Source organism: Danio aesculapii, chromosome 10 (genome assembly GCF_903798145.1).
Source record: "Danio aesculapii chromosome 10, fDanAes4.1, whole genome shotgun sequence".
NCBI lineage: Eukaryota > Metazoa > Chordata > Actinopteri > Cypriniformes > Danionidae > Danio > Danio aesculapii.
The window spans coordinates 31,593,763-31,621,669 of NC_079444.1; the positions used below are offsets into that span (position 1 = coordinate 31,593,763).

Below are 27,907 nucleotides of genomic sequence, written 5' to 3' on the forward strand. Positions count from 1 at the left end.
AACAAACAAGCGTTTAAATAACGTGTATTGATGACAACCTACCTTGCGTGCATGGTGAATTTCAATAACCTTGCATATGACTGACCTCTAGTAGAAAATTGCGGCATTGCAATGAAAGCCATTCATATTTTCACAGGGTTTAACATTTATTGGAACTATAACTCAGCAATACTTCACATTCCTCCATGTCCCTTAGTAAATAAGAAATATATACATTAAAGATGTAACCACAAGGCATGAATGACAGTTAATGTTAAAGTAAAAAAAAAAATCAAACATAATGTTTTATTAGACAAATGGATCGTCAATTAAACAACATCATGTAGTATATATCATACACAGAATGAACAAAACAAAACCAAAAAATCTCAAATTACCCTAAATAAAAAAAAGATGTCACAAGGTTTTGTTTTCCCTATAAATTGGCATTAATGTAGAACACTAAAACATGCTGTATCTCCAACCAACCTCCTCGGTACAATACTAAAACGGCAAAAAGCAGAATGTCTGGATGGATTATTTTCAGATGTGCTCTCGAAACGATGCATCTAAGAAGATTGTGAATAATAATGCCCTTCTCCTCATCTCCTGTGTTCTGAACAGATGTGAATGACAGAGTAGTACAGTATGTGCCTTATGTCAGGCATATCTTTACAAAGAAAAATAAAAATAGTACCTGATCGAAGAGTTAAACCGTTTAGAGTTCACCTGTTACTCTTACACGTTCCATATGGCTTTTGGCCCGTTGTAACATATGTAGTAGAAAACATGTAAAGCACCAGGCGCTGTGGTGGTCTGAACCTCGTGGATATGTGTGAATACGGGAAGGGCAGTGAGATGAGCAAGGTTGAAGGTCGTTAGATAAGCAAGAGAAGGATGGTTAGATGTTCAGGGTCCCTCGCTGATATTGGGTAAGGGAGCTCATGCAGCTGGACTGGAGATCTGATTTGAGGATGAATGGAGACGCTTGTCCTCTTCACGGTCTCACCAACAGCAGATCGCACGCTGGACTTTAGGTAGGACACAGAACTGTGGAATGAAGATGGGAAAATTCATTGAGATCAGAGCATTTGTAATCTATAGGCATAAAACGGTATCAAATTATATTGTTGCGAATAATTGCTGAAGCTTTTATCACGATATACGGTATTATCACGGTATTGACCTAGGGGAGAGCAGGGCACAAAGTAACACTTTTTGGTTTTGGCCAAATATTGAACAAAGTAATGGGGTTAGACAAACCATATTTTTTTACCAACAACACACAAGCCTCTCCTACACATGAGCACTGGTTGTATGATCGCCAGACCTGTGGTTTCTGTGCAGTAGTGCCAGGAGTAAAAATGTTACTATTTACACCTGTGGGGAAAGTGTATGTGTATGTGACATTTTGTCAATAAAAAAATATTTTCTAAAAAACATGTTTTATTTCAAAAGTTCCCTTCATTTCACTCAAATTTCAACAATTATTTTGTTAGTTTAATTGGTGTCCCCCCTTTACACCTAACCCTGCTGTGTCGTGTTTTCCTCAAAACTGGCTAGCAGTCACTGTGTGTTTTTTACATCTTACAAAATGGTTTCATCTTTTACTCTAGAAGACGGTAATCACAACAATATAAGATTTTACATTATATTACATTATAAAGGATTGTAAACGATCCAACTCATTTTTTGCCTATTGCATTGACTACAGATTTAATTTTAATAAAAAAAATATTGAGTATAATAAAAAATTCTTTTATGCTGCAAAAATGGTTTCTTCTGTGTTTCTCATCCAAATTTAGCCAAACTTTTTCCAATAATTGCCAGGAAGACGTCTGCCGACACTGTAGTGCAAACCTCGGAAACATGCCATGGTTAACTCTAAGCAAATACCTTAAAACTCTGTGTTACATTTTACCCTGCATTACCTGCACTCCCCTATGCTGCAAAAATGTTACTTCAACAAGTTTACTGTAAAAAAATACTTATTGCTTTATTATATACATGTTCAGAATAAACAAATGTTTCAACCAAATTAAACTGCAAAAGTATTATAAGTAGAATAGTTAACACGTTACAATAAAATCTCTTTAGTAAATGTTAGTTATTCGAATTAACTGTGAGAAAAAGTCTGAATTATTACAGTTAATATTATTATTTTTATTGATTTATTTTTTTCTGAAAACGATTATTTTGAAAAGAAGAACTGTACAATATAAATCAGGAAGTAATCTGTTAGAGACTGGAATACAAGTACATGCAATTACAAAGTGATAAGAACAATAAGTAACAAATTGGAAATAGAAAGGAAAAAAGAAAAGAGAACAAAATAAAGAAAGGGGAAGTACACAATTAAATAAAAAACACAGAAAGCATCAAAGACTAACTTACTGGAAGCATGATAGTTTCATAGGTTTCTATTAACTTGCAGAATTGTTATTTGTTAGATAAATGTATAGCTTTAAGCAAGGAATCAATTTCAATTAAGAAATGGGCAAATCAGGGAGAGCATTTAAGAAATTTGGCATAACGGATAAAGAATTTAGCATATAATTTAAAAAAGTTAGTCAAAGTTTCCTCACTTTCCTGACAGACAGAACAAGTATCTGCAATATCAGTACATTTTGAGATGAATGCATTGACTGGATATATTTTGTGTAGAATTTTAAAATGATTTATTTTTATTTTTTGCTTTGTTTAGGATTATGTATATGGGGAGAAGCCATGTTCTTTTCCAATCAATATCTTGTAATAACACTGACCAATATGATTTCCCTTTTCCCTTTTGATTCATTTTATTTTTCTGGAGAATTCGAAGAATAAGTTTGTTGTTGCATTTCTTATCATATATACTAATACCTTCTAATAATAAGGAGGGTTCTATGGTTCTTTTATTTATATATAAAATATGAACTTTTGTTAGATGTATTAATTCTTTTGGGATAGCAGTTAATATTATTTTTAAAATATTAATTTATTTAATAAATTGTAATCAGATTAAAGCTAAGATTTTTTAACACGCTATTAGGCATTATCTTAAAAATTAACATCACCTAAGATTAATCAAAGCTTTAGTAGTTTTAATCTTTTAATCTTTAAAGTTAATCCTTTTCAAAGAGGATTCCTTGGATTGGCTATTTTTTTAAGTTAAGTGGTTGTAAACAATTTGTTTGGGCTGAATTTAAACAAACAAATTAATTAAATGAAACAATATTTCAGCATGTTCAGCTAGATTAACATGTGAAAATGTTAATGTTTAAACCAGAGATGGCCAAACTAGGCGATGGGTTGGACAGAATGACTTTAATAGAAATTGCCATTTATAATTTTATTATATTCTTTTAATATCATATAATTATTATATTATATAACCTTTTATTTGTTTGTTTTATTGTTTAGCTACAAAAAAGCTAACTCAATTTAAATGTTGATTTTTTTTTTTTTAAATGAACATATTGTCGCTCAACAGATAGAGAAAAAATGAAAGCAAAGGGAGAAGCAGATTCACTAGTGTTTTAAGCATTGAACTTTATTGTGTTCTAAAATGAACTGTTTATGTTTTCACTGTAATAAGTTCATTTAAAAATATTAAAAATAACACTAATAATAATCAAGTTTGGTTTTTGGCCCTTCATAAGAAAAAGTTTGGGCACCTGGTTTAAACTTTTGAATTGTTAACAAGTCTCTAAGCATTTGATGCTGTAATGAATATTGCTGCAATTATAATGTGAATATTCTTAAAAAGCACTCTTAAAAAATTGATAAAAAATTATAATAAATGATTCACTGTATTTCGCCGTGCCCACGATAGAAATATTGTGCATGTTCATTATATTGACTTATTAAATATCGGCACTTGTCTGTTGCCTACATTTATACACTGTACTACAATATTTGAAATGAATTAGAAATATTGTCATTGTATAATTAATATATGATTAATATACATTTTTTGAACTTATTTAATAAATACTGATATTGAACATTATTGGTATTGTTAATTAAATAGCCTACATAATTTGGTTTTAGGAAAAAGGTTTCAATTCAACTTTTCACTTCTGCATATTAAACATTAACTAAAGCTCACAGTAACGTTAGATATATCGTTTTATGCATGTGCTTGGTTATTAGCATGTAGCATTATTTTCTAACCTTGCGCATGCACTCGGTTTTGTATTATTTATTTTGTCCACAAGATGGCAACACTGAGCCGCTATTTCATAGTTGGTAAAGAAATGGAGACGAACAACAAATTACTGAAGATGACCAAAATAATAGACGTCGCGTTGACGAGTGCATTGGTGAGTGGAATCAAAGCATAACAATATATGAGAAATATATTTATATTTGAAAATGAGTACAAGCCATTTTTATTGCTCTCAGCATAATAAAAGTGAAAAAGTACAGAGACTGGACATGAATGAATCTTTTAAAGTGTGCATGTGTTTGAGCATGCTATCAAATGAAGAATGCTTTGAAATGCTGTGCATTCGACTGTGCATGTAGGTATATAAAACAAATAGGCTACTTTAGGCTAGCGTTTTGGTAATTAGAAATAAACTGTGTGGGGAAAAAACATAAAAATAACACAATTAAACAAAACATGTTATTTTAGATAAATGTCAAAAAAGTCATGCACTAAATTACTAAAACTATGTAAAAGAATGTAAGCAAATAAATTAAATAAAAAATATTCAAAACAACAAACTTGCTTAACTTTACAAAAATATAATATGAGAACTCATCAAAAACATTATCCTCCAATAATGTCTTTTAAATGTAATGTTTGAATTAGGACTGCTCAATATATTGTTTCAGCATCGATATTGCAATGTGTGCATCTGCAATAGTCACATCGCAAAGATATGTAATGTTGAGTCTGCAATACAGTTGACCAGTTGCTACAGATTTGTATTTAATTACTGTGTTTATATGGAATTGATGAAAATAAATTCTTACAATTTTGTCTTGTTTCTAGTCTAAAAATCTACATGTCAAAGCAAAAACAAAATCATTTCACTTACTTCACTGGCAGATAATTTAGCTTGTTTTAAGGGAAAACTCTTAAATTTCACTTATTTCTTCTGACAGTGAAAATGAAACACTATTTTTGACTTGGTCTAAGTTTTTTGTTTGATATTTGGACTAGAAACTAGACAAAACAAAGGAAAGCATTTTCTGCATTGTGATTATTCAGTTTCTGTACCTAAATACTGTTTGACTGTCCAGAAAACCATCAAATAGAGCTATACAAACTATCTTGTGAAACTGTATTCATATCACAATATTTATAGCAGAAAATTAAAATACCACATTTCTCCAATATCGTGCAGCCGTAGTTTGAATGTAATTTTTATTGAATTATAAACTTAAACTTATTTTATTTCAACAAGCTGCAGATTAACTTTTGATGCACTGAAATATCTAAATCTAACATAAAAAAACACATTTAAATACATAAAAAAATTCAAATAAAATACAAACGTAAACAAACACAATTTATTAAAACTTTAAAAATAAAATTAAACAGTAGATAATAACAAAACTTAAATAACATCGCTTTATAAATGTGTTATCATCCTAAAAGAACATTTTCTAGTTTTGAAAAACATCCTTTTCACATTTTTTTTTAAATCTTATTTAAGAGCCACAGTTAGCTTCTCTAAAATCCTTTACTAAATAATAATATTATATTAAATTCATTTAAAAATACACTATACATCACAAATCAATAGAAAAATATATTCATAAATTAATATATTATATAATCTAATTCTGGAAAAGGGAGAATGTCAGATTTACCTTTTAATATATAGTCAGTCAGGAGGGTTGGGACCTTCTCGCTGTCTTCTTTCATGGCATAAAGAACTGAAAAACAACAGCAGTTAAATGAATGATGAGATCAATACACCTTTTCTTTTTTTTTTTGACAGCTTGCATTTTGTATTATTTGATTACTAATAATAGTTTAACACTAAGGTGCAATTACTTCAGCAAAGTATGAAATATTATGGTGATTTTTATAGAAAAGTCTCTCGCTTTGACCGAGATCAATATTAATACCATTAGAGTAGTTCACTTCACTTACTTTTTGTGAGCATTTGCAAGTCATCCACAGATGGAGGAGTCCCTTTTTTCTCATACGGGATGACTGTGTTCAAGTACTGAAATTTAATCATCACACACAGTTATCACCACAAACAAAATCTGATCTTCTTCCTGCATATATGGATATATTTCTAGTTCGGAAGATGAAGTGAAATGTTCCTCCTCACCTGTTTTTCTGTGCCTGAGCTCCCGAAGGTCTGTCTGATGCCTGTCTGCAGGATGTTGGACAGACCCTCCATGCTGAAGCGCTGCGAAAACACCAAAACATGAAATATTAAATACCAGAGGCTCTCTTCTGCTCATCTACTGTACAGCACAGCATCACTCATCTGCACCAATGTCTCCTACGTCAGACTGCAGAAAGCATCAGCTGGGGATCTGATGTAAAAACTGCTGAAATCTTTCCGCAAATGTTTGTAAAATGGCTGCTTCCCTTGGTTAGTCTTTCCAGTCTAACTATACAGTATATAATACTAACTGTGCTCTATAATGTTTTGGTGACATTAAATTAAATTTATATTTATATTTATGAAAAAATAATAAAGTAGAATTATAATATCTGTCATGTATCAGTTATTAGCAATATTATAATATAGTATATTAGGAATAGTGAAAATTAAATATTTTTAACAGTGAAAATTCTAGATGTCATCTTTTTTTTAACATTATTTAAAATCGAAATAATTTAATTATGATAGAGTAAATAAAAAATACTATTATTAAAAGTATACAACTTAATATAAATCTTTAATATATATTGAAATATTTCTCCCAAATGCTGTTTAACAGAACAAAGAAATGTTTTATAGGTCAGTGTATCTTTTGGTCATTGGATTTTAATTTTAAAAAACAGATATTGAAAAATGAAAAACGAGCCGTTTTTTTTTTATTTTCATTTTAAAATTAAAAAACGAAAATTGAAATTCAAAGCATTTTTTGATTTTCGTTTTTGAATTTTAAAACAAAAAACGACTCGTTTTTGTTTTCATGATGAAAAACGGAAAAACTAAATAAAAAAAATGATTGAAAAATGTGTGTAACAGCATTGCGTCATCGTAAATGCGTCTGCCTATCTGGTTTCAAAATATAAAAAAACAAGTATTCGTTTTTGTTTTCTGGTGATTTTAGTTTGTGTTATTCAAAATAAAAAATAAAAATCAAATCATTTTTGAATTTTGTTTTTTCGTTTTTCATCATGAAAACGAAAATTGAGTCGATTTTTAATTTTTCGTTTTAAAATTCAAAAACAAAAATCAAAAAAATGCTTTGAATTTCAATTTTCGTTTTTTAATTTTAAAATGAAAATAAAAAAAAAACGGCTCGTTTTTCATTTTTCAATATCTGTTTCTAAAATGAAAATTCAAAGACCAAAAGATACTCTGACCTATTTCCTTATTATATATCCTAATATCTTGTATCTTATTTCATTTAGTTTACCTCTTTTTTTAGCCCAAATTGTAGTCTCCCAAGCTCAGAAAATGTTAGCAATTGCTCAGTGGTTAGCACTGTCGCCTCACAGCAAGAAGGTCACTGTTTTGAGTCCCGGCTGGGTCAGTTGGTATTTCTGTGTGAAGTTTGGATGTTCTCCCCATGTTCACGTGGGTTTCCTCCGAGTGCTCCGGTTTTCCCTACAGTCTAAAGATATGCGCTATAGGTGAATTGAAGAAACTAAATTGGCCATAGTGAGTGTATGGATGTTTCCTAGTACTGGGTTGCAGCTGAAAGGGCATCTGCTGTGTAAAACGTGCTGGATAAGTTGGTGGTTCATTCCGCTGTGGCGACCTCTGATTAATAAAGGGACTAAGCCGAAGGAAAATGAATGAATGAATAACCTAGACATGCTTTTTGTATAGAATAATAACATTTCATCTTTTATGCCTAAAATACTAGACTTCTGATGAAAATGGTGCAAACATATATTAAATCTGAGATTCACAATTTACCACATTTCTGAACTCATCAGCGTCTAAAATGTTCAGAGAGAACATATAGGAAGTGGAGATGCAGTTACTTGCATGATGTAATGGAATCAGAGCAGCATTACTGTAAGAGGAAGCTGCTATTGCCTTCACAGCTCCTGCTGCAGGGGAATGATTTCTCTGCTCTTCCAGTAAGTGCTAAGTGCAGCTCAAGTCTAATTTGCTGAGATCCATTAACTGTGCATGGAGACTGAATGAAGAGGTAAACATCATGCACATACACCATCTCTCAAAAGTTCAGCATCAGTAAATGCTTTTAAAAGAAGCTCACCAAGGCTGCATTTAATTGATCAAAACTGTACAATTGTACATATAAAATTACACTTTAAAATAATAGTTTTCTTAGTTATTGAAGGTAATCTATTTACACACACACACACACACACACACAAATTATACAAAATAAATGTGTTTTAACTGCCAAAACAACAGTTCTCGTGTTCTTATTCTGCAGTTTTGCTTAGTCTATTAATTTAATGTAATTTATTGAGCTAAAACTACTAAAAGTGAAGATTAAATGAAACTCTGTAAGAAAATAAAACAAAATGCTAATATAGTGTTCAAAACACAACCAAATTACTAAAATGAACTAAAATTTCAAATAAAAACTGCCTGAAAATATAAACCGCTAATAATGTCTCAACTTTCAATGATGAAAATCTTTACATAACATTTTATTTAAAATGTCAAATGAAATTTATTCTATGTCAGAGAAAGTAGCTGCTAAATTGGGGTGCTCAACCTGGAGATCTACCTTCCTTCCTATTGACCTTATTCTTCAATGCGGAAGTGCGTGCGTTTTTGCGATTGTTTTAGAACTTCCGATTCAGCTGCCTATGGGAGAAATGACTGGGAATAATAAACAGCAGAAAACGGTCAAACTACTTACTCTACAAACAAGTGTTTGCATGACAATACAGACAAAGTAGAAAATTATAATAAGAAAATATCAGTTTGCAACACCAAGCAGCAAAACGAGCTGTTTTTAACGTCTAAAAATGAATGGAAGTGAATGAGACCGGAAGTCTCGAGCCAAAATGATTCAAATGGCTGCGCCCACTCGTACGCGGAGAATAAGGTGAATAGAGTTTAACTCCAACCCTGATCAAACACAACTAAACCAACTAAATCTGCAGTCACACTGCACTTTTCTCCCCGTAGACTTCCAATCATATGCACGTCAATGAGGTAGACCAGAAACGCAAGCTGTTTCACAGTTCACTGCGTTGGAAAGCTTGCTGAACTCTGACCTGCGCAATCGCATCCCGTGATTGCCTGAGACCAATTGAAAATCAAAACATGACCACTCTGGACAGAAATGTAAAATATGGACCAATCGCTCGCTTGTTTAATGTCTAATCATCTTGTTTGATCCTGCCCCTTTTCAGTACAACAGAATTTCGCATGCTCTAATGTGACTGCGGCATTAGTAGGATCTGAAGTAGCACTTGGTAACTAAAGACAGGTGTGTTTGAGCAATGTTACAGCCTAAGTCTGCAGGAAGATAGATCTCCAGGAACAGGGTTGGGCACCCCTGTGCTAAATGCACTTACTAAAAAACTAAAACTGAAACTGAACAAAAAAAGATTAAATATCTAATAAATAAAATGCTATAAAATAAAGAACAGAATTGATTAATTTTCCTGCAAAAGCAGAATTTTCAGCATCATTACATTAGTCTTCAGTGCTCCTTCAGAAATGTCTATAATATCAATCTTTAAAATGTTTTTATCTTGAAAAAGGCTAACTTTTTTATTGCTTAGTATTCTTTCGTGAGAAAAAATGTCAAAATAACAGCATTTATTTGAAGTAAAATGTTTTTATTAGTTTTTACATTATATATGTAATTACTTTAAAAACAAATAATTGAACAATTTTCTTTATTTTAAATAAAAGTTTAAATATTAATAAACAATAATAATGATTTAATATTAATAACAAAATAACACTGGTACTGTATTTCTGGGAATATTAATATCTAGAAAACAGTTTGCTTCCAGTATTTGTCTTTATACTATGATAGTCAGTGGTTACAGGTTTCCAACATTTTAAAAAATTATCTTCTTTAGTATTCAACATAATAAAGAAACTAATAAAGATTGGAAATAACATGAGGGTGAGTAAACAGAGAGTAAATGTGTATTTTTGGGTGAACTATCCTTTTAAGAGCCACAGTTAGCTCCTCTAAAATATCTTAATAAATAATAATAATGTCAAGTAAATGTTTAAAAAATGTTGGGTTCCACACAATTCCTTCATGTTGACCCAACACAAATCGATTAAGTTAACATAATTGTTTTTACAAATTTAAGTGGATGAAACATAAAACACTTAAATTGTCCCAGAAAAACACTTAAGAATTGTGTTGTTTTACTAATTTTAAATACGTAGCTTGAACAAGCAGTAAAAGTATTTTCATTCATTCATTTTCGTTTTCAGCCTAGTCTCTTTAATAATCTGGGTCGCCACAGTGGAATGAACCGGTTATGAACTTATCCAGCATATGTTTCACACAGCAGATGCCTCTCCAGCTGTAACCCATTACTGGGAAACATCCATACACACTCATTCACACACATACACTACTGACAATTTAGCTCACCCAATTCCCCTATACCACATGTCTTTGGGGGGGGGACTTGTGGGGGAAACCGGAGAACCCACTGGAAACCCACGCGAACACAAGGAGAACATGCAAACTTGACACAGAAATGCCAACTGACCCAGCCGAGGCTCGAACCAGCGACCTTCTTGCTGTGAGGCGATCGTGCTACCCACTGCACCACCGTGACACCTAAAAGTATTTTTGACTGCATTGTTTTAGCTTTAAAACATTTAAATATTAAAACAATCATTTCATTTGACTGTATTTTTGATTAAATAATCCAGTGTTGGTGAGCAGAGAACATTAAAACCATGAATCTCTCTCTCTCTCTCTCTGTTTCTGATGCCGAACTCTTGATGTGCTGTGTACAGTGGGCTCACTCACTTTCGCAGGCATGCTGCCAGTCTTCTCGGGGCGCGTGGATCCCTGTAGACTCATGGCCTTGTCTTTACGCCTGCGCTTGCTCAGCTCCCTCTGCTCCTTCTGTCTGTTCTGCACCTCCATCAGAGCTGTGATGAAGGTGTTCTTCACCTCCTTCTCGAACTCCAGCTCATCTCTCCGGGCCAGCTGAGCCACCAGTTCCTCTGAATACTCTCGAATCGCCACCTCCATCCGGCACAAGATGTCAAGCAGTGCAGAGCTCGGCATCAGCCTCAGACCTGCATGAAAAACAGCATTCTCATTTCAAAAGACTCCCATTGATCAAACCAGCACTTGACATTCACACTCTGACTAATGTTGTGATGTTTCTCCAGTTGGCTATTTTTCATTCGCTTTTGCTCTAGTGCATCTTCGGTTTCTAAAATATGACCCGTTTCATCTGTCCATATAGGATGAAGAAATGCTGAAACAACAGGGTTTAAAATAGAAAGCTTCCCTATGTGCTCGATAGAGTCCTGTTTGTATTCCTGGGAGATGCAGAGCACGTTTGCATTGAACCTGACCTCCTAATATCAAGGCACTTCTTTTATTATAAAGAGCTAGCAACAGTTAATCATTTTTATTATAAGGAGTCAACTTAGCACTTTTTTTATTATAAAGAGCTTTTATTATAAATAACTTAAATATTTTTAATATTTTTCTAACACTTTTTAAACCTATTTCTATGGTTAAATTGTGTTTCTGATAGCTCTTTATGCAAATGGTATGTTTTTTTTTTTGTTTAATGATAACCTATGGACAAAAGGTCACCCAAATATGTGTGATACCAGCTAGAGTGGTAAAACAGTGTTAGGGCTCTATTTTAATGATCTAGGCACAAAGTCTAAAGCGCATGGTGCAAAAGCTTTTGCTATTTTAAGGATGGAAAAATACTGTCTGCACCACGGCACATGGTCTAACAGGGTTGTTCTTATTCTCTTAATGAGTTATGGGTGTGTTTTGAGCATAATGTGCTTTAAACCAATCAGAATCTCATCTCCCATTCCCTTTAAGAGTCAGTTGCGTCGCGACATGGCACATTTGCTATTTACATGGCGGACTTTGTAAATGGAAAACCTGAACACTTCACTAGCGAGAAAACAGTTAAACAGAGCATCTGCAGCGCAAGGATAAAGAATGAGCCTCCTCCATTCGGCCTCTTTACTTTTTCTTTATTTTTACTCTTTACTCCTTTACTTTTGTGGGTAAGGAAACGGTGTTGTACGCACTCCACTGAAGACATCCATTAGTCTACATTTATAATTTTGTTTGCTAAGTGCAAAGATTTGTTTCAAAACTATTCCTACATTCAGTTCTAATTTGTAGCAAACGAATAAATGAACAATAATAATGTGGTCAAAAATAATAAGTGTGGTCAAAAAATGGAGTTATATCCAAACACATGTCCTTTTCTTATGCCCTATATAGTGACACATACATCTCCAAAACCTGACAGGTTGACAAATCTAAATATGTTTTTAATTAAAACAAATATAAATATGCATTTAATAAATAATACTGCTAATAATAATAATATTATACAAATGCAGATTGTCATGAATTAACTGAAAAAAAGCCATTGAGGCATAAAGAAGGCATGGAGGCAGTGGTTTTTATTTTCAAATGTAAAGATATTTGTGTATTGCTGTACATTCTGTGTGTATTAAAAAATGTGTAAGAGTTTGAACCCACACAGGCGCATAACTAACGTGCTCTAACTAATAGATTTGCTATTTAAACAATGTGGCACAGAACATGAAAATAAGGGTTGTGCTGGTCTGAAAAAAATGTATAAATCATGCACGTCTTGCACCTTATTGCACTGGGTGTATTATAGGGCCCTTAGTCTGATGCTCAAATGCAAAGATGATATCAAATGATGCATAAGAATGTTTTGATGACATTCATTTATGTTTAATCATATAAGTATTTTTAAAAAACTAATAAAGGAGAATAATAATACCTGGCATTTATCTGTTATCAACCATGACATGAAAATAGCTTTATAGTAATGTGCTACTTAATAATTATAATGCTTTTTTTATATTTTAAAGTTTCACCAACTCTTTTAATCAGCTAAAATTCAGGATGTCCATTCTCAAATTAAATATGAACATTATTTAAAATCTAAATAATGAGTCTTCAGATATCATTTTAATACCATATAGTTTTTTCCTGCTTCACAGATTTCTGAAAAAAAAAAAACAGCAAGAAAAAATTTTGCTGACCCACTTTTGATTTATTCATCCAAATTTCCATACTCTATGACATTCTGCTTTATTCAGCTAATTTAGTTTTATTGCTGGTTTGTTAATATCATTGTGGACAATGCGAGACCTTTAAGTAAAGGTTGGGAATGGCTGAGGAACTTACATCTGAAGAATGAAACATTTTAAATGTCACCCAAAGGTCACGTATATTTATTAACTGTCACCTTCGTAGGAGCAGTTGTTATTGGAAGCCTGAGACAGCATGCGGATCTCCTCCAGAAGGGACGGGCTGCTTTTAGAGGAAGAGACCCCGATATCATCCTCCTCCTCTTCCTCTGTCTCTCCAGGATCTGGTGAGTTTTCCATCATCTCCACAATCTCCTCAATCACCTAAATCAGGGAATACATGCCAAATTTGAGTGAGCTTTTAATTTAACCTTAATATGCATTTAATAAATATGTTACCAATACTAATATAATATGAAATGGTATGATAGAAAAGAATAGAATAAGTGTGTGTAAATCTTGGCATATTAAATTAAATTTAGACTTTTATTTAAACAAATTTTACTAATAATAATTTGAATAAAACCAGATACATTTTTAAGATTTAATTTAATTTGTAGTTTTTTTCTAAAACATTTTTTATAATATAATATTATTTACCTAATTTATCTAATAGATTTTCTTAAAGTGTAGTCACTTAATATATAGTAAGTAATATATAAAGTAAATATAAAATTTTTATAAATAAATCAAATAATAATGAATTTTAATAAATATGTTTAATATTATAAATGATTAATTATCTATATATGATAATATCTATAATAATAATAAAAACCTATAATAATTATAATATATAGTAATAATTATTAATAATAAATACATAATAATATGAATTATTATTGTTGTTGTTGTTGTTGTTGTTGTTGTTGTTGTTGTTGTTGTTGTTGTTGTTGTTGTTGTTGTTATTATTATTATTATTATTTATAAACAAAAACACAATACTTTTCAGTCTTTTCCGCAAGTGTAACATGTTTACCCAACTAATATAAATCACCATTTTAAAGATCGACCTGAAAGAGTTAAAAAACTCATCTGATCACCTGTAATCAGAGGTTCTTTTCACATATTTGTATTATTATAAATAATTATTGATCTATATATAATAATATATCTATAATAATAATAATAATAATAAAAAGTTATAATAATTATATAATATATAGTAATAATAATTAATAATGAATACATAATAATATGAAATGTTGTTGTTGCTGTTTTTTTTGTCGGTATTATTATTAATAATATTATTATTTATAAACAATAACACAACACTTTGCAGTCTTTTCTGCCAGTGTAACATACAGCTGAAGTCAGAACTATTAGCCCCCTTTTAAATTTTTTTTTTTCTTTTTTAAAAATTTTTCACTAATGGTGTTTAACAGAGCAAGGAAATTTTCACAATATGTCTGAAAATATTTTTTTCTTTTGGAGAAAGTCTTATTTGTTTTATTTTGGCTAGAATAAAAGCAGTTTTTAATTCAAAAACCATTTTAAAGTCAAAAATATTATCCCCTTTAAACTATATTTTTTTGATAGTCTACAGAACAAACCATCGTTATACAGTAACTTGCCTAATTTCCCTAACCTGCCTAGTTAACCTAATTAACCTAGTTAAGCCTTTAAATGTCACTTTAAGCTGTATAGAAGTGTCTTGAAAAATATCTAGTCAAATATTATTTACTGTCATCATGGCAAAGATAAAATAAATCAGTTATTAGAAATGAGTTATTAAAACTATCATGTTTAGAAATGTGCTGAAAAAATCTTCTCTCCGTTAAACAGAAATTGGGGGGAAATAGAAGGGGGCTAATAATTCAGGAGGGCCAATAATTCTGACTTCAACTGTATGTTTACCCAAATAAAATAAATTCCCATTTTAAAAATTGAGCTGGAAGAGTTAAAAAGCTCACCTGATCAGCTGTTATAAGAGGTTCTTCATTCAGACAGTTGGCATTTTCATTCTTCTCGTTCATCTCATCCTCCTCTTTTTCGTGTATCTTCAAAGCCAAGACACAGAAGACACAGTTGGTGAAATTTTGCCAACATGGTTAAGATCATCAGCGGTATCAATATGACAAGACGGCTAAGAGTAATGGCTCCATATTGCTCCATTATACTCATTGGTAATGTGCTGAGGAGAGTGCTTTCAAAATGTTAGCTTGACAGCTCTTCTGGCCCACACTGATTTACAACAGAGTCTACTGTACTCCACTGCTAGAACTAATCAAAAAGCTCACATTAGATATTTCACATTAGTTGAGCATTAGACTATAGCTCACATGATGGCAAAATGTGACAGGAAAATGCAGAAATGATATCTGCCGGTCAGTCATGGAGACTTATGATGTTTTCAGAGCTTCTGTGGGATTTTATGGTGTCTAAACTCCTTATTGCAAAGCTTGTGACAGGCTTGATGCCAAACAAAGTAGATCAGGTTGGGGTTTTTGGCAGCCATTCACTGTATTTGCTGTGCATTTGGCATAAATATACACACCACACCCTGAACGGAGAAAGCAAACACTCTCATATAGTGCTGCAGTCATTTGCTTACAGGAAATAAAAGCAGGACGATATTATTTCAAGAAAGGTTTTTCTGATGGCCAGTGCTATAGTGATAATGATATATCTGCTCCGTTAATATAATATGGTTAATAATAATGATAAATCACCCTTACAAAAGTATTTGTTGATAATAAAAACAATAAGAATTATTCTTTATTTTTATGGAAGAAATTGTATTTGATTTCATTACTGTAAATATAAGAAATCCATAATACAGCTATTATACAGTATGTGAATGTTAAAATAATAACAATATATAAAATAAATGTATAGCTAAATATTAAGGAAAACGTATTTGCATCACTTTTATTTTAGGATCAATTAAAAATAAAGGAGTGTAGTATCATTTCTTCTAATATGGTATGTTTTATGTTTTTAGTATCACTGAGAAATTAGATTTTTTGTATAATTTCTATTGATACTTGTATTTGTTTTATTTTTATTTGATTTATTAATTTTAGTTTAGATTAAAATCCGATTTACTATTTGAAATAAGTTAAATAAAATAAATAAGAATATACATCATTGTTAAAAAAACATAATATAACTATGTGAATGTTAATATAATAACAATATGGAATATAAACGTATAGCTAAATATTAAGGAAAACGTATTTGCATCAGTTTTATTTAAGTATCAATTAAAAATAGAGAAGTGTAGTATTATTTCTATTAATTTGTTGAATTAGTTTTAATATGTAAATTTAAATTTAATAATTTAAATTGGATTTTTGTATAATATATCAATACGTGTTTTATTTAATTTGACTTATTAATTTCAGTTTAGATTAAAATAAGAATTTTTTCTTTGAAATAAGTTAAATAAAATTAATAAGAATATACACCGTGTCTCAAAAAAATCCAAGCAAAAGTAATTCTGTCAGATTTTCATCAAAATACCTCCAACTTTACTTATATTTTGTAATTAGATGACAAATAGATGAAATTATATATTATCTATTTGTTTTCCACATTGTTAATGTGGAACTAAATATTGACAGCATGCTTCAATTTTATCACTAGCAAACTAAATTAACACACAGAAATAAAGCAACATTTACATATCAATGTCATAATGTGTGGTGTGTCTTCTTGGATCAGTACCATGTCTTCCACAGTGGTGATATTTTCAACACCACAGGCAGTGCGTGGATGACCACTCCACGCCACACAACATACTGATCAAGTGCGATCAATTTTCATCAACAAGTAATCCAATGCACCTTTTGTCCAGTTTTAGTCAGAAATTTACGAAGAAAACATGAAGCACTGTAGCTTTTCAGTTTTCATAAACCTTTGATCAAACTCTTGTCTTCATTCGAAAACACCATTTTTATTTAAACCTTACGCAGCTAAAAATAAATACGTCATCATTACGCCATTATTACGCCATCATTACGTCATCGCCAAGGAAAGTAAATAAAAGATTATAATGCACAGATTGCGCTGTTATTCCTGTTGTACGAGAGACAGTCTTATTTTTGTATAATATATTATTGCTTAGTTTTTTTTGACACACAGTGTATATATTTTAATTAAAAATACATTTTAAAATAAATTTATTAAAAATAAATACATTTATTTTTTATTATTATTATTTTTTTTTTTGCATAATAATATGTACTTGATATTATTAGCTGTGCTCTACACCTCTTTGTTTTGTTGTAAAAAACCAATTAATTTAAGTAGATGTAAATTTCATTCACATCCTATAGCAGTAATCAGGAACCATGCTGGAAATACGAATAGTCTATTATCATGTCAACACCATTAACAGTTATCAGAAGCAGAGCAGATGTTTACCTCCTGATCTGAGAGGTTGCCGTTGAGTGTTTCCGAGGTGGGGTCGTCCCAGCTGGACACAGAGGAGGGCATGTAGTTGTCAGTCAGAGCATCCCACACACTACAAAAACACACACGCATGGACATTTAAATACACAATGTTCCAACTGACACACAATGAAAGTGAAACAAATGAGACATCTATTCTCACAGTGGGCACAGCAAGTGTTTTTCAGCCACCAATAAACCTCCAGTTAAAGTGACTATTTTAAATTACATAAGGTTTCTTTAACAGCATTAATAATTTAATTTGATTAAAATACAGTTCGTTAAATAGACTTCAGCATTTATTTAGTTGTTTAAGCATAAAACGAGACGAAAGGCCATTTAAACGCAAGCGCCATCAGGAGCAGCAGGCGAGCGCTGAAACTCTTTTGAAAATACTGTGGTAAAATAAATTTCCATGTTTTAAAGACATAACGCCGAACAATGGAATTTAATGCAGTGCTTTTTGTCCGATCTGAGACCCACATTAAACCATATACGGTAACAATCAAGCAGCAAAGATCATTGACTTTTAAAGAAACCAGATCTTAAATGCAGCGATTTTATAATGGCATGACAGTTCACCGTAATCACTTGAGCTGGTTTACTGAAAATGAAAAGTTCCTTTGCATAGACCTAGTTGGCAATACATTCTTTAGCAATTACAAAAATAAGAACTGTCACACAAAAATATATAGTGACAAATCTAGTACAGTATTAATTCTCCAGATTTAATTATAATAATAATAATTCCTTACATTTATATAGTGCTTTTCTGGGCACTCAATGCGCTTTACATATAGGGGGGGATCTCCTCAACCACCACCAGTGTGCAACATCCACCTGGATGACGCGACGGCAGCCATTTTGCGCCAAACCGCACACCACACACCAGCTGATTGGTGGAGAGGAGACAGAGTGATGAAGCCAATTATCATATGGGGATAGTTAGGAGGCCATGATGGGCAGAGGCCAGTGGGCAGATTTGGCCAGGATGCCGGGGTTAAACCCCTACTCTTTTTCGAAGGACATCCTGTGATTTTTAATGACCACAGAGAGTCAGGACCTCGGTTTAACGTCTCATCCGAAAGACTGGGTTAAGTGCATTTGTGTGCAACTCTGATTCTACAATCAAATTAGTAAAATTAGTTCACCCAAAAATAAGAATTCTGTTATGAATCACTCACCCTCGTGTCATTTTAAACACAAATTAGGATATTTTAGATGAAACCTCTCTCATCCTCCTTAAACAGTAATGGTCCCGAGATGTTCAAAGTCCAGAAAAGAAAGCAAAAAGGTTGTCAAAACATTCAATGGGATATTAGTGGTTCAACTGTAATAACACAAAGCTACAAGAAAACGTGCGACAAAAAAAATCAGGTCATCGGGGTACATTTTACTATGGGCCATACGTGGGACCAGATGGAATATGCAGACATTTGTTGCTATTTTTGCTGAAAATTTTGGTAAAAATAGTTATTTTGGGAGTATCATAACTAAAACCTATGTGAAATAAATCCAATTTCCAATAAATCCAATTAGATCCACTTTATTTGGTAAACAAAGCAAGTCTCAAATAATATCTCTACTAAAAGACAGAAAATATTACTTTACAAACTGCATTGTACATAAATCATATGAATATTTTCATATTAGTCAATAATATTTCTGAAATTAATTTAAAAACTGAATAAATATAGATTTACACACATTTACTCAAGTAAATAAACAGAATTAATGATGGGATAAAAATCTGCGGAATATCTGCTGAAAATTTCGTGTGGGCCTAGCCATACGACATATTGCCATTAGTAAGCAGTGCAGCACACAAGTGTCATATTGCCCATAGAAAATGTGCACCCTAATCTGATGCAGAAGACAAAGGCAAACAAAGTAATTTTGGCACACACATGTGTTCGTTGAGCCTTAGTATGATTAAAGTTGAACCACTGAAGTCACATTAAATCTTTTGACAATATTTTTGGTTCCTTTTTTGGACTTTGAACATCTTGAGACTGTTGCTGTTTAAGGAGGATAAGACAGTTCATCTAAAACATAATAATTTGTGTTACGAAGAAAACCAAAGGTCTCAGGTGTGCAAGGATAACGTATATAATAGCAGAATTAAATTTCTTTGGGTGAACTAACCCTTTAAGATGCTCTTTAAGTAGCTGCTTTCTATGTTTATTAAACCAGTCCAGTGACAACGATTTCTTTCTTTGCTAGTTTCTATCTATTTATCTACGTACTAAAATTATTCTCCACGCTTTCTTTGTGCCTCTGTCTAGTCATCCAGAGAACAAGTGACCATTCAAAGAGTGCTGACCTCTGAGGACACACAGACACAAGCCTACCAGCCTCCATCTCAGCCCCTGCAACAGCACCAAACTGGTACAGACTCATCGTCTACCCATATGTCATTGTCTGAAGGAGTTTAATTTCTGTGAAGGTAACATCTTAGCTAGAATATTTACGAAGCCCTGAGAACTGCAGCAGGCTTGTTTCTATAATTCGTCAGATTTACGGCCACAGGCTGAATTCTAGCGCAGGGACAGATTTTTGTCTGAATGCAAGCCAAGAACAAAAGCCACGGGCAATGAGAACACATCACAGCGGGAAGCACAGAAAAAAACATGCTAACAAATCATAAATCACTGCCGTATTTACAGCACAATCTAAGAGTGTAATGAACATCATGCTCAGATACTGGAAATCCCAGTTAAATATCGTTTTAAAGGTTACAATTGAAAACGTTTAAAGCACATACACACTATCTGCTTCTCCTAATATTTGTGCAATTACAGTACAGCCTCAATCAGCGATGAGGTTTTAACTGTTTTACATCAACAAGAGTGTGTGCTAAATTTAGACCCAGGGTTTTTTTTTCGGCCCATTTTGCGAGAGGCAGATTTGACAGCAATGAGAACATGGTGACAGCCTGGCAGCGCAGACAAGTCAGGACAAACAAAAGCACTGAGGCGTATAAAAATTTGCTGAATAATTCACGGCCAAACCACGGACACATGCACACAGACACACAGACCGGCACTGGTGATGGACAAAGGGTGTTTTTACAGAATCTGATTGGAAAGCCAGTTGGCGTGGATGTCAGACATGTCTTCACTTTTTGATTGGCAGAGAGTCAGCCAACTAAATATTGGCATATTTATGAGCCCAACAATAACGATATATAACCTGGTAGAAGCCAATTAGTTAAAGGGTCATTCATTGAATATTCATTAATTATTCTACATTCATTCATTCATTTTCTTTTCGGCTTAGTCCCTTTATTAATCAGGGGTCGCCACAGTGAAATGAACTTATCCAGCATATGTTTTACGCAGCGGATGCCCTTCCAGCTGCAACCCAACACTGGGAAACACCCATAAAGTCTTGTATTTACACACATGCACTACGGCCAATTTAGCTTATTCAATTCACCTATACCGCATGTATTTGGACTGTGGGGAAAACCTGAGCAACTGGAGGTAACACACGTGAACACGGGGAGAACATGCAAACTCCACAGAAATGCCTACTGACCAGGCCGGGGCTTGAACCAGCGACCTTGCTGTGAGGCGATCGTGCTACCCACTGCGCCACCATGACACCCCTAATTATTCTACAGTCAAACCAAAAATTATTCAGAAACAGTCAAAAGTACTCTCATTATCCCAATGTATTAACTGTAGAAATTGCTAATAATATATAACAAGTTAACTGTCAGAAACAAGTTCATCTTGAGTTTAATATAGCTTTGATAAAAAGGTACAGTATGTAATGAATCACAATGAATCAAAAATAATCCAGACAACTGTTAGTATGATAATATTTACAGAAATACCAATACTTTGTTCATCCTCAATGACAGCCTGTAGTGTCTAGTGTCAGATTAAGCAGAACTGAATTGTAATATTTTTCCAGACTCAACAGGTATTTAGTCGACTGTATAAATAATGTTTAGGCAAAAATCTCTCACGCTTTCTTTTGCTTTCATTACTTACAGAAATGTACTATAGTGTTCTGCACCCACTGGTGTCTGGATCATTTTTGGGTTGACTGTACTGTAACTACCAACACAGGCTCATTGGAAATATATGCTTCAGTCTACATTTTTATGAAACCACAGAAACATACTTCAACATTAGTTTTTAGGTAACAAATACAGAGCAGTATGACGGCAACAACTATTGTTCCTTTTCACACTAATGATATTGATAGGAACGTATTATCGACAAATAAATCATTCTTTTTGTGCAGTTCTTTGCACTAGGGTTGCACGGTTTACCAGTACTTTAGTAGCACCGCAATACTATGGCTCCAAAATGCAATGCAATGTTGGGTCTGAATTATAGTTGACCAGGAGCTACAGAGTTGTATTTAAGTATTGTATTTATACAGAATTTACATGATTCATGCAAAAAAAAAAAAAAAAAAAAAGTCGTCGTCTTAGAATTTTTGTCTTGTTTCTAGTCCAAATATCTAAAACAAGAATTGTTTCACTTAACCCACTTAACCCTCTCCTGAAGTTAAAAACAAAACAATATTCTTTACTTGATCTAAGAATTTTGTTGATGTTTGGATTAAAAACGAGACCAAACAAAGTAATAAAATAATTTTTTGCAATGTGATTATTCCATTTCTGTACCTGAATACTGTTAGAAAAATCTCGTGAAACTGTATTCATATCTCAATATTTACCACAGAAAAAATGGAATATTGCAATGTCAGATTTTTCCAATATCGTGCAGCCGTAGTGTCTGTGGTTGGCAATCGAATGCATTCACCTCATCTATCTATCTCCAAATGAACAACTTTTCTGGCGAGGTCAGTTTGCTTGGTAGCTCACTTTTTAAGGTTTTGCTTTTGTGATACAGAGCGTTCAGGTTTGAGCCCGATGAAGAACGGTTCCACAAAAGAGATAAAAGCAATGTAAAATCAAGGTAAAACTATGATCACTTTGCACTTTTTTATACGTTTGCTTTGGAAAACACTATTAGGGGTTAGGTTTAGGGAAGGGTTTATATCAGCAGTTCACTTAGTGATCTTTACAAGACCTGCCTTCTCGTGGACATGTACAAGGACGTGTATCTGAAACATACAACAAAATGTACCTGACCTAAGTAACTAATTTCAGATTCACAAAAATGTGGACATCGCCCTCTAGTGGATTTGTCATCTGAAACGTGCAATAAAATGTGCCTCAGAAAAATATATTCTGAGGCACTTATTTCCCGTGAGCCTGGACTGCTGACTATCTACATCTATTTGCACACTGGGAATGGAAGAGATTGTGCTTACTCTTCATCCTGAAGCCTCTCCTCATCCTCCTCAGCGTGTGATTGGTTGCGTACGGGTGCCAGACCTTCTGTCTTGGTGTTGTAATTGTGGAAGCACACGTTCAGCTTCTCGTCAAACTCGTTGACCAGGTCCTCCATGGACTTGAAGCTCATCATTTCGGAGAAGTTCTCCAGCTCAGAGAAGTCTTCACGGCATAGCGGGGCCAAGGGAATGGTTTTGTGAGGTCGACAGGGAGGTTGTTCGCATTCAAGCTCCTCCATCTTGCAGGGCCGCAGATCCTCGAATTCTTCATCCAGGCACACCAGAGGGGCCTCCATCCTGATGCCCTCGTAATCACACTGTCACGTGGAGGATGGCGCTGGAACAATCCCTGGGTAAAAATAGGATAATCAGTTCAAGTTTATTTGTATAATGCCTTTCACAATAACTATCATTCCAAAGCAGCTGTTCAATTATGGAGCCAGATCAGTCTCAAAAATAATACATTTGCAAAAATAAAACTAAATTTCATTTATTTTAAATTTAAAAAAATCTAATTAACAAAATCCAGTTCATAAATTCAAAACACAATTCATAAATGCATAAATCCAATTCGTAAATTGAAATCACAATGCGTAAACTCACAAGTAAAAATCATAAGTATTTCCCCAAATGAATTGGATGTGTGCATTTATGAATTTAGGATTTAGTTCTTTAAATTTACAAATTGTGTTTTGAATATACACATTGTGTTACACATTGGATTTTTAAATTGGATTTGCGTATTTATGAGTTGTTTCAAATTTACGAATTGTATTTGCGTATTTATGTATTGTGTTTTGAATTTATGAATTGGATTTTTATATTTATGAGTTGTTTTGAATTTACGAATTGGATTTTCATATTTATAAATTGTGTTTTGAATTCACGAAAGGGATTTGCTTATTTATGAATTGTGTTTAGAATTTATGAATTGGATTTGTGTATTCATGAATTGTCTTTTGAATTTCCGAATTATCTTTGCGTTCTTATGAATTGTTTTTTAACTTTACGAATTGGATTTTTGTAATTTTAAATTGTCTTGAATTTACGAATTGGATTTGCATATTGATGAATTGTCTTTTGAATTTATGAATTAGATCTGCGTACTTATGAATTGTCATTTGAATTTATGAATTAGATCTGCGTACTTATGAATTGTCTTTTGAATTTATGAATTAGATCTGCGTACTTATGAATTGTCTTTTGAATTTATGAATTAGATCTGCGTACTTATGAATTGTCTTTTGAATTTACGAATTAGATCTGCGTACTTATGAATTGTCTTTTAAATTTATGAATTAGATCTGCGTACTTATGAATTGTCTTTTGAATTTACGAATTAGATCTGCGTACTTATGAATTGTCTTTTGAATTTATGAATTAGATCTGCGTACTTATGAATTGTCTTTTGAATTTACAAATTAGATCTGCGTACTTATGAATTGTCTTTTGAATTTATGAATTAGATCTGCGTACTTATGAATTGTCTTTTAAATTTACGAATTGGATTTGCGTATTTTTTAATTATCTTTTGAATTTACGAACTGCATTTGCGTACTTATGAATTGTCTTTTGAATTTTGAATTGGATTTGTGTATTTGAATCGTGTTTTGAATTTACGAATTGGATTTGCGTACTTATGTATTGTAAACTTACAAATTGAATTTGCATATTTATGAATTGTCTTTCAAAGAAAAGTGGTTCTCAAGCAGTAAAATAATGTAATATTTAAAGTAATATTTTTTTTCTGAGCAAATAAGTCATATAAATATTTAAAGACATTTTTTAATAATTACCACTATTAAATGTGTTTTGAATTTACAATTTAAATGTGAATTGTATATGAATCTTATTTTGTAAATTAATTCTTTTTTAGACTGCTCTGGTTCCATATTCAATACCTCAAATTAAATGCATTATTCAAACAGAGCTCACTTCTCTTAAACAGCTAAAAATGAATTTAAATATGTTTATATTGAGTTATATAAGTATAAGTTATATAACAGTGACTGCCTCAGAAGCGGAAACATTTTGTGAGGCTTATTAACTGAATATTTAGACTATAAAATAGGATTTCTCTCAGATGACATCTCATTAGATTAATTTTGTTCTCTTCCACTAAGCAAGCGTAGAGCACCAGTGACTGCATTTCGCTCAAGAAGACTGAAAGTAATTGTGTTTAATCTGGGTAGCGGTTGATTCAGCAGAACCTCTGGGAGTTTTCCCCAATAAATACTGGGACTGTGCTGTAGCCAAAGTCAGACAGCAATTATAGCTGGTGCTCATTCAGATTCACTTTCTAAAACAAATGAAAAAGAGTCAACGAGGAAGTACATTAGCATTAGCATTTTCTCTGCAGCCATTAGTGCTTTATAAAACTCTATATTGATTTAATACATGACGATCAGAGAAAAGTGGTTTTCAAGCATTAAACTAATAAGTGTAATACATCTTTACATTTTTACCTTATTTTTTCACATCAAATAGATAAATATTTAGGGACTTTATTTAAATAATTATACTATTTGAATTAATTTAAATAATTAAAGTTATTTACAGCAGACAATGTAAGAGAAGTGTAACTTGTTTATACACCAGATATTTTAGGCATATTTAGAACAAGAATCATCTGGTGTCATATTAAAAGACTTTATTTAAGGCTCAAAAAGTAGCCTCGAAATAAAAAGTAATTGATTAAATGTTTCCTCTTTATCCTTAAAACACAAGGTCTTGCCTGTTTGTCAATCTTTTAGTTTTTTTAAATATAATTTAATATAATCGCTTATTTTTATTTACACACAGAATAAGTACGTTGTGTCACTGAATGACAATGGCACATTATTTGACCTGTATTTTAACATTTAATTTAATTTTGTATATATTTTTTGCAGCAGTGTCCCCCACAGTCCAAAGACATGCGCTATAGGTGAATTGAATAAACTAAATTGGCCGTAGTGTATGTGTGTGAATGAGTGTGTATGGGTGTTTCCCAGTGATGGGTTGCAGCTGGAAGGGCATCCGCCGCGTAAAATATATGCTGGATAAGTTGACGGTTCAATCCACTGTGGCGACCCCTGATTAATAAAGGGACTAATCCGAAAAGAAAATGAATGAATGAAAATTGGCCGTAGTGTGAGTGTATGAATGAGTGTTTATGGATGTTTCCCAGTACTGGGTTGCAGCTGGAAGGGCATCCGCTGTGTAAAACATATGCTGGATAAGTTGGCGGTTCATTCCGCTGTGGCGACCCTTGATGAATAAAGGGACTAAGCTAAAGGAAAATGAATGAATGAATGAAAACCTTTATAATACTATGGTATAAGTTTCTACATGGCTGATTTTCCATAACAACCGCTATTTACATTCTGATCAGTCCAAGATGACTTCCAAGAATCGATTTACTCTTTAAAATGCAGTGCATTGAATTATGAAATGATCAAGTTCAGGGTAAATATAACATCCACCCATTATCGTTCACACCTCCTTTTTTTGTCCTGTCAACTGACAGTTCCTGTGAATGGGCACAAAAGGCTTTATCAGGCTTAGAGTCAGGCTGTAAAAGGATCAAAATCCATTTAAAACAGGCTTGCGTAAGCTTTTACCCCAACATTACATTAGTCAGCAAAGTGCCATTCCACTAATACACTGTCTGTGCCATGTCAGAATTATTGTTATGACCTTTCCCCCTCCTTAGTTTTTGTGGATAAGCATTGATTTGTTTGTCCGCCACGCATAAGTCTGCGCCTATGATGAGAACCAGATTTTAAAAAATCTGACTATCATTATCTACGCAACGTTACAGTGATAAACCGCTTCCCCTTATTCACATTTCCTGGGGAAGGGGATGTGAAATTGAGCAGGAGTTTAAATAGCATATTGACCCCAAATCAATCAATGAAACACAAACTGTACCAATGGAATAGAACTATTTTTGCTGTGGGACATCCACCGAGGATGACGTCACAGAATTGTGCATCACATTCATAATAATAAGAGACGAAACTGTGAGAGATATTTCTGAAATAGAGAAATATTTGTGATTATAAGATTAATTTTTTGAGTGACGGTGTGACCTGTGTTGTGCAATATCAGCCGTGTTATTAGATCAGATGAACTGACGAGCCATGATGGGAAGAAATATGGCCGATCACATCATAAAGCATGGCAGAGATGAAGTACAACATCACACCATGTCAGATCTGGAGGACAAATTTTTCAAGCATATCTTTAAGTAACACCACATGGATATAAATTCATATTTTGGAATAATCCAACTGAAGGAATATGTTGAAACTGAAATAAAAATAAATAGAAATAAATAAATAATTGGAAATAAATCTGCACAGAAATAAAAAAATAATAAGAAGAAAAAAATAGAAATGGATGGATGCAGAATGAACAGAGATTAAGGTTACCCAATATATCCTGAAGGGAATAATGGGGAAACAATGGCAGGATGGAGACGATGGAGTGATGAGGATAGAAAAAAAAGAGGGAGGAACAAATTACCTGCAGAAGAATCTCTCCTTCTGTATCTGGGTTGAAAAAAGCCCCTCCTATTCCGATATAGTCAGAGTGAATCCACCATCAGTCAGGATGAAAGAACACAGTCATTCCCATCACAAACACACAAGCTGCAGTCGTGATGGCCGCCCGGCTCCCTGTTCTAGTCCACGGCGTCTTGTCTAAGCCAGCCGAGGCTCAGAGTGTTGTTTTCTGAGCATTAAGCAGCAGTCGTCCTGTCGTCTCCTCCACAGAGCCTGCGCACTGACGGATGGATTCCCCCTCCCCCTTCCGCTCTCCTCATGCACCTCTCTCTCCGC

The 27,907-nt window shown here is 33.0% G+C and overlaps 1 protein-coding gene across 1 annotated transcript; it reads right to left on the reverse strand.

The window, feature by feature from the left end:
- Positions 1–125: 125 nt before the first annotated feature.
- On the reverse strand, positions 126–27,851 carry fez1 (fasciculation and elongation protein zeta 1 (zygin I)). Its single transcript, XM_056467372.1, has 10 exons — positions 27,594–27,851; positions 23,064–23,433; positions 17,739–17,838; positions 15,284–15,370; positions 13,529–13,694; positions 11,059–11,333; positions 6,258–6,338; positions 6,071–6,146; positions 5,785–5,850; positions 126–1,029 (listed from the first exon to the last, which is right to left on the reverse strand). Exons 2-10 carry the CDS (start codon positions 23,378–23,380, stop codon positions 1,013–1,015), a joined length of 1,185 nt encoding a protein of 394 aa, XP_056323347.1. The 5' UTR covers positions 23,381–23,433; positions 27,594–27,851; the 3' UTR covers positions 126–1,012.
- Between the last annotated feature and the right edge of the window lie 56 nt (positions 27,852–27,907).